Source organism: Cylas formicarius, unplaced genomic scaffold, assembly GCF_029955315.1.
Source record: "Cylas formicarius isolate icCylForm1 unplaced genomic scaffold, icCylForm1.1 PGA_scaffold_8__14_contigs__length_24414737, whole genome shotgun sequence".
In the NCBI taxonomy this organism is placed as follows: domain Eukaryota; kingdom Metazoa; phylum Arthropoda; class Insecta; order Coleoptera; family Brentidae; genus Cylas; species Cylas formicarius.
Window position 1 is genome coordinate 20,950,005 of NW_026844361.1, and position 12,908 is coordinate 20,962,912.

General features: G+C 34.6%; 2 protein-coding genes across 6 annotated transcripts in view; one reads left to right on the top strand and one right to left on the bottom strand.

The window, feature by feature from the left end:
* Window positions 1-12,908, bottom strand: part of LOC132706539 (GAS2-like protein pickled eggs) — a 98,028-nt gene that overhangs the window by 41,203 nt on the left and 43,917 nt on the right. For all 5 annotated transcript variants that reach the window (XM_060677917.1, XM_060677916.1, XM_060677918.1 and 2 more), the window contains 3 exons: window positions 9,551-9,621; window positions 6,936-7,031; window positions 2,094-2,457 (listed from right to left, as the gene is read on the bottom strand). In XM_060677917.1, the coding sequence (XP_060533900.1) occupies window positions 2,094-2,457; window positions 6,936-7,031; window positions 9,551-9,621 (531 nt within the window). The remainder of the gene's footprint in view (window positions 1-2,093; window positions 2,458-6,935; window positions 7,032-9,550; window positions 9,622-12,908) is intronic.
* LOC132706538 (uncharacterized) overlaps window positions 2,438-12,908 on the top strand; it is a 45,023-nt gene continuing 34,552 nt past the window's right edge. The window contains exon 1 of the mRNA XM_060677915.1: window positions 2,438-2,578. The gene's annotated coding sequence lies outside the window, so the exon portion shown is untranslated. The remainder of the gene's footprint in view (window positions 2,579-12,908) is intronic.

Here is a 12,908-nt window from a genome sequence, read left to right on the forward strand (position 1 = left end):
ATAACTGTAGAACATGGTGTTCCTCGGGGGACAGTTTTGGGACCATTGTTGTTTCTTATGTATATAAACAATATTGTAAATATTTTAGATGATTTTTATTGTGGGTGAAAATGTGGATGAAATGCAAAAAAAAATGAATGCCGATCTGAAGAAAGCTTTTGAATGGCTGTGCAATAATAACCTTTGTATAAACACGGACAAGTCAAAATTTTGTATTTTTGGTAAACGGGATAAAAATATAGTAAATTACATTTCGATGTAAACGAAACTAAATATCTGGGTGTTATATTTGACTCAAATTTGACGTTTCATACACATGCCGATTTCATAATGAACAAATTTTCTAAAAATATTAATTTTATATCTAGAATGGGGAAAAATTTGTCAATTGACACCAAAATCTTATTGTATAACAGCCTAGTTGCTCCCCAAATTGCCTAATTATAAATTAGAACAATTGCAGATTGTTCAAAATAGAGCCATGAGAAATATACTAAAGTGTAACAGATATACGCCAATTCAAAGCATGTTGAGTGTTCTTAATTTCTTGTCTGTAAAACAAAAGGTAATGTTTAATGTCTATGTATTTATTTTTAAAATTAAACGGCAGTGTGTTCCCAACTATGTTTGTGAAAAAGTGACCTATTTCAGAGATATTCACTCTTACAATACAAGAAATTCTGATTCGTGTGTCTGGCTTTTGGTCTCCGTTTATCTGGAATTTTATATTTTATATTTGGAATTTGTATTTTGTATTTTTTATGTAGCATAATGCTAAATAAAGATTATATTATTATTATTATTTCATCAAACCGCAATTACACCTAACGGGAGCCTCTCTTATAAAGATAAATGTGGCTAAATTTTAATCCCATGTAAATTTATTTGTAACTAAGACCATTACCATTACCTTTATAAACCATAAATAAGTTTACAAAGAATACCACTTTCATTATCTTTATAAAACCTACCCGCAATGTTGTTTATAAACGCCTAACAAACTCCAAAACGGACAGCAATGGATTTTTACGTTGACATTATTTTGAAAATGTTTCATTAAATATTATAACTACTCAAAAACTCCGAAAAATTCCTACGCCAACTTTATTTGGCTCCCGTACTAAATGCGAAGCCCCCTTGTTTTTTGCATTTTAAAAGTAGTTTTCGTAACATATGCATTCAAATTTAGCGAATATTGTTTAAAATATGATTTTCTTCTTTTTTTTGAAGGTATTTGTGTTAATTCCAAAAAACAATAAAGTTTACAAGGTTCGCTATTTAAACGCCTACAACTTACCAGGTGTCTTATATGTTTTTTTATATTTTGGGATAGTAACAACTTTGTAAGTTACCAAAGTATATCTAAAACCAATTGAATCTCACTTTTCAGTTGTTTACTTTTCGCAAAACGTGCTTTTCCAAATTGTTCCATCCAAACAACCAGGAAAAGCAGGTCGGGAACCATGAGAGTCCAAGTTTTGTAACATTCTGTAAGTTTCGTGTTAGTTGTAGAATATTTATTATGTGGTTTAAGATTTATAACGGTTTGAAGCTATTAGATCCCTAGAGTAAAAGTTTTACGTTAGAACGCTATCACTTTCAGAAAAAGCCTGAAGTAACCATCAGTACAAATAAAGTAGCCGAAACGTTATGGGTACGATATTATAAAACAAAGTATTGTAACACCAAAACTACAATAACTGTAATAAAAGCTAAAAATGCGAAAAATGTTGGTTAAGTTAACTTGTACAATACCCGGGCAACCCCCTGTACGTCCACGCGCAAGGCGGCGTTGCCAAACAAGTTAATTTTGTCCTAATTCTAATATTTACGATAGGATCGCACTTACGGTTTTCACAACGGCGTGACGATATGGAAACCCGGCGTTGAAATATTAACATATAAATAGTATCGGCGCATTTCCTTTTTTCTGTGCACCTTTTCCGCTCCTTTATTTATCTAAGCAAATTTAATCAAATGGTTCGGCTTTAATTACGGTAATCGAGTCCAAACTAGCGGCGAATAGATAATTTGTTTACGGTTTAAACGGAGGGCCCAAAAAATTAGAATAATCCGTTCGAAATCGCACTCACCATCTCGTCGAGACTCTTCAAGTCATTGGTGACGATCTGGGGTACCGGGCCGTACATCATCACAGGCTCCTCGTCCTCCAAGTCGCTGTCGCTATCGTCGTCCAACCCGTTTTGGTTACCGTTTTCGACGACGAACCCGAGTTTCCTCTGATCCGCCGCGATCTCCCGATCGATTTGTCGTTCCATTTGGACGAGCATCGGCGCGAGCATACCGAACCTGGCGCCGCGACGCGCCACCTCCAACAAGCACAGGATGACGTGTTTCTCGTTTTTGCGCATGATCAGGTCGTCGGATTCGAATAGCAGACACTCGATTATCTCCAAGGAGAAACGGCACCAGTTGATGAAGTTACTGACGTTGTCCCTGGAAATAAACAAATTAAAAACTCGACGGGGCGCTAACGTTTGGGTGACGTAATAGCCTATCCGTTGTCATAATTGCTCCTGCGGAACACTATGGAACTTCAAAGTTACGGCAAAGTTTGGTAAATATTAACATTTTTTCAAATATTTCGCAAACCCTGTATGCTAAATAAAACCGGAAACTCTCTCTCGACCCAGTTTACGATACTGTTCAAATAAAATTATCCCACACTTTTTACAAAACTGAAATCCTCCTGCGTCGGTTTTTGCTGAAGTTTCTCCAATCATCCCGTTGGCTTCTTCAGAGCTTGACTGAAACCGGCTCGTATTTTACTCTGAACTTGCTTATATATTGTTTGAGGGGGGCGGAGCTAAATGACGGGCATAAACATCGTCTCGGATGACTGATTCCCATATCGGTGACAGGTAGGTTGCTAGGTTGTTTCTAGATTTCTATAGACTCTCGGATTTTTCGCTAGTAGAAGAACTCATTACATGCAAGAATTTTAGTTTTATCTAATAAAATTGTATGTTCGGTTTCATGAAGAAGCCTGCAGGATGATTGGCGAAACGTCAGCAAGTTCGACTCAGCAAAAACCGACGCAGGAGGAATCCAGAAGCTTTGTAAAAAGTATTACAGTAGATTCTGGAAGTTTATTTGAAAAATTAAAATTATCCCATGTTTAACGGTTTTTCAATTATAGTCAACAATTTACCCACAAAAACGGAAATTTTTACGATCTTTTAGATTTTTTGATAATAAACCACACCCTGCATGTAATTCAAACAACGTTCGAAATAGAGGTAATATCCCGGGATTTCTCATGGTATATTAATTTTTCCAATAGAGCACCACGTCGTAATAGTAAATGACGTCATCGCGTCGAGTTCAAGTTTAAATAGGTTCCGTTAGAGGACTACACTCTATATTTGAGTACGTTTTGAAATCGATAGCTGCAAATCTCGTACACCTATCGTGTTTCATAGCGATGTACGAAAAACAGCCGAAAATCGCAAAATGCCAATTACCAATCGCGGTCATTTCCTATGGACGTATGTATCTGGTGACCAGTTTAAAAGCAGAAAAATTTCCGAAGTTATTCGCGTTTTTATGAAGGGTCTGCAGAGAACGTAGAATGGAGAACGGACAAACAGACACAAAAAAAGTTTTTTTTTTCGACGCTGATCATTTGTGTACCAATGGGGGTCCCCTAGGACCAACCGTTGCCGAGTTATAGGTTTCGTTGCCGAGCGCGTCTACTTTCGAAAAATCCGATTTCATCGATTTTTCGAAAGTAACATCTTATATTGTACGTCTCAAATTAAACGTTTTGTAAAAAATTTAATACGAGGTTCGTCCAATAAGTCTCGCATTTCGGTAAACGCTTCCACAGGGCGTCCTTTGATTTCTTAAGGAGCAACTTTTTCAAATACAATCCTTTAACCGATGTTTTCCTGTTTTTTACTTTTACAGTTATTCTAGGAGGTATGAGATTTCTTTTAATTTTGGTTTGTTTTGGTTACACTCTGTTATTGTCTTGGTGATGCCAAAGTATCGTGAAGGATGTCCATGTGATGAATTCACATCAAAAGCTTCAAGAATGAATACGGTACTACGATATATTATTGTAAAACAAGCTGAGCTCAATATGAACACTCTACATATCTAAAGGGTACACACACAAACAAACACAAATCCTTCAATCACTGTTTAAAACTCGTATTTAATTAATTTAATCACAACTGATTCACAGTATTCGCGTACTGGTTCAGAATTGTTGCGATGTAAAAAAGGACGTCTTTCTTTGTTTTGTTGATTACGAAAAGGCCTTTGATAGAGTGCAGCACACAAAACTAATCGAGATATTACAAAAAATGGATGTAGATGGTAAAGATGTTCGCTGCATTCAAAATCTATATTGGCATCAAACTGCACATATAACAACAATCGAACTGAAAACACAAGATATAGAAATACGTAGAGGAGTGAGACAAGGATGCATCATGTCCCCACTTTTGTTTAACGTGTACTCAGAAGCCATTTTTGGCGAAGCATTCGAAGATAAGGACATCGGAATCAAAATAAATCGAGTATATGTGAATAACATTAGGTACGCGGATGATTCTGTCTTGATAGCGGATAATATCCAAGACTTACAACAACTGATTACTCTACTAAACGACGCCAGTAAAAACTATGGACTAAACATAAATAGTAATAAAACAAAGTTTATGATAATCAGTAGGGACAGGGTGCCTTATGTAAATGCGCAACTCGTCGATGGAATGGCTTTGGAACGAGTCAAGAAATATAGATACTTGGGTAGTTGGCTATATGACGATTGGGACAACGACAAAGCAATCAAAGCCAGAATAGAAATAGCCCGGAGCTATTTTCTCAAATTTAAACATATACTTACCAACAGAGACACAAGCCTGAACCTAAGAGGACGATACGTCGAGTGCTATATATGGTCCGTTCTATTATATGATATGGAAACATGGACGCTCAAAACAACATCAATTAATAGATTAGAAGCGTTTGAGATGTGGACTTACCGCCGTATGCTGAGAGTATCATGGGTCGAAAGGGTTACAAACGAGGAAATTTTGAGAAAAATGGGCAGAGACAGAGAAATTCTATTACACATAAAAAAACGAAAAACGGCCTATTTCGGACACATAATGAGGAACCCAAAATATCGGCTTCTCCAGCTAATCGTCGAGGGTAAGATAGAGGGCAAGCGTGGCGTAGGAAGGAAACAAATGTCATGACTTAGAAACCTAAGGGAATGAACTGGCTTGAAAAATATCGGGGACCTTGTACATACAGCAATGGACAGGGTAGCATACGGAAATGTGATCGCCAACATCCAATAGTAGTGGATAGGCAGCTGAAGAAGAAGACAACTGACTAGTTAGGATTGCTACTTACTACATAGCTAATATTTATTTGTACTACGATACGATTTTTTAAGGATTTTTTGAGGGACTCTAGTAGTGCCCCAGTAAAAAGAATGAACGAACAATTAAATGTTAGCCATCTTAAATTTGACTGCATGATGGAACAAATTCCTTTCTAGTAAAAATTAATTAAACCTTCAGTTTCATTATTTCAGTTATGACATGTTTCTAATTTTTTAAAAAATATTTTAATTTTAAACATCCAATAAGTATAGCAATATTTTTAGTTTAGAATTCAGATATTTTTTCTACCAAAAAATAAAAAAAAAATCTTAGTTTTTATTTAGAAAAAAAAAACGATTTTTAATATTAAAATCGATTTACTTCGACCACCTGTCGCATCTAAAAAACATCAATGGAAATTTTTGAAAATAAAAATCCTAAACTAAACTTAGTGTCCAGAGTAAACGCACACTAAGAATTAAATAAAACTCGCTTGCAATCGCAAAAAACATCCACGAATTTTTCCAGGAACCCCAGCGAGACTAGTCCGGGGTATTTTTGTATACGTCACTGACACGTACAAGGCACATATTTCTTAATGCACCAACACCCCGTGGCTTCATTAGTTACGTCCGATGAGTTACAAGAAAACAAATTCTTCCAGTGCCGTGAAAAAGGCACAAATTCGTTGTCGGTAAAAGCGTTCTAAATCTGGATCGGGTCCCTTCTTAGCGGCCGTTTAAAAATATCAACGCCCAAATGTGTTTTCGGAAATGCTGTTTGTCGTAAAATGTTCCAAGACGTCGAGATTAAGAGGGACATTTATTTTTTCGTTTAACATCACGATAATTATTTCCAATTAGGTGGGTTCGTTAGTTTTTGGAACCTCTTCAAAAAACGAATTCCTTTGCTTCAAAGGTGTATGAAATTGGAAATAGTTACTACGGAAAACGTGTGAAAGGAAGACGAAAAGAAATAGTTAGTTAGTCTCACGGTTTTCCGATCATAGACAATTTTAATTTTTTTTTGTCATTTACAAAAAAGGACCTCAAATTCAGATTCGCCCTATTGTGCGTATTATATGATAAAAATACGCCAAAAGGTCTAAAGTGTCTAAAAAAGGATGGAAACGGTGAAATATTTAGATAATTAGACAATTTTGCAATAAATACGAAAGTGCCTTTAAAAATGGAAAAATGGTTGGGAGAGGGGGTAACTTTCAAATCTTTAATGGAAACTCCCACGTCCCACTCCCACGCCAGGTTTTGTCGGAAGTTCTCTTTTCGATTATCCATAGATGGCGCTATGCTCGCAGAAAAGACGATTTATCGTATTTGTCAAGAACTACACGAATCAATCTATGAATCTGACTTTAGTTTCATGATACCTTCGTTTAAACGTATTTTTTCTATTTGCCGCTTTAAAATAAAAAGTTTGCACCCAAACCAAAATGGTTGTGAATCCGACTGAATTTTCTGTATTTAAAGCCGATAGAAGGTGGGGAATTTTCAAGAATGCAAGATCATTCGAACACCTGAGAATTTCGGTTCACCCCATCCGGGTTATACTTACCTAGCGAAAAACGTGCCCGCTTTGGCGGTGGTAAAATATTTGACGTCAGGTATACGGATTAAAGTCTGGGCTTGGGCCAACGAACCGGTAGCTGATCTGAAAACAAAAATTTCCATCGTTAATGTTAATAAAAACGGACGGTTGTTTGTTTTCTGCGCGTTATCATATTCTTTTCAGGTCACCCAATGAAATTTTCTTGTTTTTTTTTTTTATGAAAATATGCAGAGAAAAATTTAGCCAAAATGTCGAATTTTCACAACAATTGCGTAATAAGCTTATCATTACTTCATACATACTTCATTTTTGCTTTGTTTCAGTTTGTTGTTTGGTATCGCGAGATGTCTTCTTTTCAATTATTATTAGCAACATATTAAATAAAAAATATCATCACAGTGTCACCACCAATTAAAATGAAGTTTTTGAATTGCAATTAAATTAGCTAACCTTTATTGGGTTTTAAAATGCTTAATAAAATATTGACTTAGTTTTGACGATTTCTATGTTAAATTCAATCTAGTTCATCCATGTAGGTTGGATCTACCAAAAAAAAACAAGGCTGAAAAGCATAAAAAAATCAAGTTTGTCCGGAAAAACTGAAACTGAAAAAACATGTTTTATTATTTTCAAAAATAACAATGTTTTTAATATTTTTTATGCAAAATGTAAATTTCGACATGTAAATAATAAAAAAGTTTAAAAAGTTCTTTATTATTTTCAGGATCAAAATTTGCTAAAACTTGTTCACTGTTAGATACTTTTCATTTTAAATGAGGTTTACCTATGTTTTTTAATTAGACATTAGTTTTTACATTTTGTTTATCACTTATTGTTGCCCACTTACACAAGGTACAATGCAAAAAAATATCCTGTAATGTACTACCAAGAAGATACTTCAATGCTGTAGGTGTTCAAACATTTCCTCTTCCCCTACCATCCCCGCCCCACCAAAAAGAAACTTCTGAAACATTTTACCTCTAAATGCCCCTCCTTTAACTAAAAAAAAAATGCCAAGGAGGGCATACTCATTACGTTCACGCCTTCTATAACTTCGGGATTAAAATATTCCGATCCGGTTTTTTTTAAACAATTTTAACTCCCACGTGGGAGAAAAATCCGCTACCATATCGCCTAGCGAGTAATGGACCTCCGCGTTGGGCTCGCCACGAGAAAAAAAAAGAATAAGCAGAATCATAAGTATAACGAACCCGTACGTATTTTTAATAAATTATAATCGAATCATTAAGTGTGGGGGACGACCGGGGGGAAAACCTAAGCTAACGAACGTGTTAATTGATTTTATTTATACGCGCAGCTGTCGAGCGAGTTTGTGAATATAATGAGCTCGTTTGATTTTGACGAAAAGTCTCGAATTTCCTTGATAATGTATGTACACGGTGGTCCGCAAAGAACGCACAGAAAAGGCAATCCGAAATTAAACTCGTAAAAATTATTGAGTAGTAGTAGAGTTATCCAAACAACATACCGTTTTTTTAACCCCTTTATGATTTTGACGTCGGAATGACCCGCCTGTTGTAAAGCGGAAGGGACCATTCTTTTAAGCACGTATACCACAAGCTGTAGGGCTGTATTTAAGCTGTTAACCGACAAGAACTGTGCCGTACGGACTATTGTATTTTAAGAGTAGGATTTAAAAATAACAATGGATATTTTACTGCATTTTCTAATAATAATCGAGGAATCTCACCGATGAAACACTACACCAATTCGTCAGCTTTCAGCATTTGTATTCACGAAGTACCGAAGTACGGTTCTGGAACGTCATTAGAAAGAAAAACCCAAGCGAGGTAGGCCTGCGATTAGACCTTAATAAACATTTACCATAGGTTAAACACCGGATTGTGTCCTATAAACGGTATATCGTTTGAATAACTCTAGTAAGTCAGCCGAATTTGAGTGTAACCGAGTTTGAGGACAATGGTAGCAATAAATTGGTAGCCAATGTTTTGTTTGGCCAACTATTTGTTTTGATACAAATTTTGTACGCCTTGAAAATACATAGAAACTGAGCTGTGATTTGAGGGCATCAGTTAATAAACTAAAAAGTTATAGCAAAAAATGTTAAGAAAAAAAATTTCCAATATTTTTCATAGAAACTAATTTAAAGTACGCTCGCTAGTACAATCTTTTCTGCTATTGTCGATTAACATTTAAAAACACAGCCATTTTTGACGTTTTTTTTTGTGCCATAACTATTTTGTTTATTAATAACTTTTGTATGAAACTTTTTTCGAAATAACCACAGCTTTCGTTGAATACCAACTCATTCCTACCAAAGCTAATGTTGAGTCTGATACCCCAGGTGGTACACGTGCTCCGAATACTAATTAATACTACTAAATTTCAAAATTAGTGCAAACTGAATATTTTATGCGAAAAGTTTTAGCAAAATTTTTTTAAAAAATGTAATATTAAAATTATGATAAGAACCTTTTTTTTAAGAGCTTTTACACACTGTATCTCGGAAATGACGGAGTATAGGAGGGAGATTTTGCTTAAGTACATAAATAAAATATTTATATATCTACTTTTAAAGTTCACATTAAACTTGCCCGACCCTTATAATCTGTGGTCCCGAATTTGCATCCGGCACTTACCTCGTCATTGCTTGTCGAGCCCTTTTCTTTTCTACGTATTCGATCGCCTGCGCCTTGACCGCATTGGCGTGCTGAAACGAGACAGAAAAAAAAATTAAAGAAGAAAGGAAATTAATTTGTTTAACTTATTGATAATAATATGGAAACGTCCGCTCGCTTGAAATTTTACGCGAGATTTTTATCCTGCAAACAAAAAAAAAACACGAAACACGAAAACAAGAATTTCGTGTTGAAATTTTTCTTTGTCTATATCTATAGTCAGATGCGGAATAATTCTGCATCTACCGACTGTGTTTTCCCCTATATTATTTTCGTTGAGAAATAATTTTGTTTTAAGAAGAAAAAACGGCAAAAGTGCAGTTTAATTAACATGATCTGAGTCTGGACCAAAACGAACCAAAAGCATGCCAAAATCAATGGAACGTTGAAAAAACTTTAGAATTTGGTATGACGTAAAATAATATTATATTTATCTTTCTTTTAAGAAGAACACAATCGGAAGGTTTTAACGAAACTAGTTATCGATACAATCATATTTATCATCATCATTTTTATATAAACATAAACATACCAAGGGGCTTACAACAAAGAACCCATGAATGAAGTTTCGTAAATATTCCAACAGTTACGCAACATTCAAAATAACCTTAAATTAATCAAGATATCTGTGAAACTATTGGGGTTAACGATTTAGCGATACAATGTGAATAAAAGCAGTTTAAGCATTAGACAAAGATTCAGCAGCAAAAGGTAAATAAAAAAGAGTATTCAAAATTTCGGTTATTGTATAACATCGAGTGATTGTGATCCAAATATTTTTACGTACCATTAATGTAGTCTTTATGGGGTGCCGACGGAATTAACTAATTATACATTTAAGCAGCAACATTTGTCGATTTAATTATTATTGTAATGGGAAAATTTTCATTTTTATATAGGACTTCGATAAAAAAATCGCACGATTGGGTTATCATATAAATAAAACCTATAATAATAGTAATGTCTTCACCCGGTTGAATATTAACAATAAAATAAAAACGGTAAATAAATAATCCAATACAATAAATTTTAGGAAATCGCCCTGCAGTTACGTTTTTTTTTGTATATTTAGGATTGAAAATTGAATTAATTAAACTTATGTCGAAAGGAAAATTTATTAGGAATGTCGTAAGAGCGTCGCAATTTTGCAATAGGCTCGTTTTCGACAAATACGAAATTCGTTGCGACCGAACCAACGCAACGACATTCGTCGATAACAAATTAATTAATACGACCATTGGTCGCAAAACAAGAAGAAAAAAAAGGAAAAGCTTGCGCAAAACGCGCGATTCGTGTTCTACTATGTATATCGCGCTAACTAACTAACCAAAACAAAAGCCGAAACAAAAATGTGTCGAGCAAAAGTCGACATTATTAATTTAACTAGAAGAGAGAAAAATAAAACCGAGAGATTTGTATCGACGACTGCGAAACGCGTGTACACAAACAGGGTGTTCATCTCAAGGTAGTTTCTGAAAGGCATTAAGGTATGAAATAGAATGAACTGCCATAGGGTAGTATTTATTTCAAATCTGTTTAAAATTTATAAGGAAAATGTCAATGCTCGCGTTCCAAGAAAGACTACTCGAATGTTTCGTCCCTGACGCACTCTATAAAAGCGGTCGCGGTCGCTATAGCAGTCAGTTAAAAATATAAATCGGAACGCCTAAACGTAAATAAGCAACTGATATAAATAGAGACGTTATATAAATTATTAGATATTATTATATAATATATTAGTGTGTGAACCATTATTAACGATTCAAAAACACAAGAGAATAATAAATTAGTATAGTAGAACATTTAAAAAATAAATATTAAATTGATAGAAAATCTTGAATACCAGTGGAGTGAAGAGTTAAAAAAAAAAACGTATTTTTAAACACTCCCAAATAATTATAGACCAAGATATTTAGATATTGACACCCTGTACGTATCGAGTAAATTAACGGACAGTTTTAACGAGCAAAATCGAGTACGGACATGGCCGTATCTAGTTAAACAAATATTTCGTTTTCTCGGCTATAATGGGCGCGTTAATAACTCTTTGAGGGCATTTTTGCATGTCGCCGATTTATGGACGGCGCCTGTATCAAACACAATGGGCTGCGAAAACTGTCAGACCAATTTGTTCCGTCTAGGGACGCCGTTGTCAATAAATAACGGTTATAAATAACGTCTACTGTCGACATTGTCGCAGCTAATTAGACGTAGTTCCAGTAGCTCAAACAAATTAGATTCGTGTGGATTATACCACAAAGTTTTTGACCTACCTGTAGCTTTTTTGTATAGGAGTAAATAAATAAAACCATTTAATAAATAATTAACGAATATTCAACAAATGCGAAAACGCTATCCATCTAGTATCCACTGATAATGTCAAATAATCGTTATTGGTTAGTTTTGGTTAGTTAGTGAAAGAGACTGATCACTTGAATTTTCAAAATTCAGTTAATTAGAGTTGGGGGTTTCCCAAAGACTGGTGTTCCTTTCATTCAAAACCAAGTAGTGTGAGTGATGGGTTTTCATGTTTGGCACATTAAATGTGTTTGTGCTGTTTTGCAAAAATCATCCCAAACACTAATGGTCTCAGAAAAAGTACAATACAATAATAAGTAATTATTTGTTATCAATCTCATTTAAAATATAACGTCATTCCTACCAACCGCTGCAAAACGAATAAAAAAGAAACATTTGTAACAACATTAGACTAAAATATGCTTTAGTAAAAATATTTACAAAATTATTACAGTTAAAGATGTACTTCTCAGCAATGAAAATTTAACTCATTAGTTTCACATAATGGTAGATAAAAAAATAAAGAAAAATTAAAAAATAAGTGTAGTAATATAAAGTGCAGTAAACTAGAGGGTTGAAAAAATTAAATAAAAATACGAGGAAATCGCGATGCACGGCTATTTAAGGTATGGTCTGTTCATAGATATAAGAAAGTAACTAATTGCTTTTGAATGGGATTATCCAAAGGTGGTCATTATCAAGATTATTACATAGCGTTTCGGAATTTAAATTCAGGTAAGATTGTGGTTTGTAATAAAAAATAATTTTATACCTACCTGTGTTTAATATTCTTTGGTTTGGTATACTACTATATACGAGGAACAAAGCGTGCCTTATGATACCCCGGAAAAGGGTTGGGTTGACTTAACGGATAAGTGTAAAACAAACGCGCCATCAAAAAGAGGTAAAAGAATAACTATTTTGCATGCTGGCTCTAAAGACGGTTGGATTCCAAATGGACTTTCTCTGTCTGCGAAAAATATTAAAGATTCTTCTCTGGATTACCACGAAGACATCACCG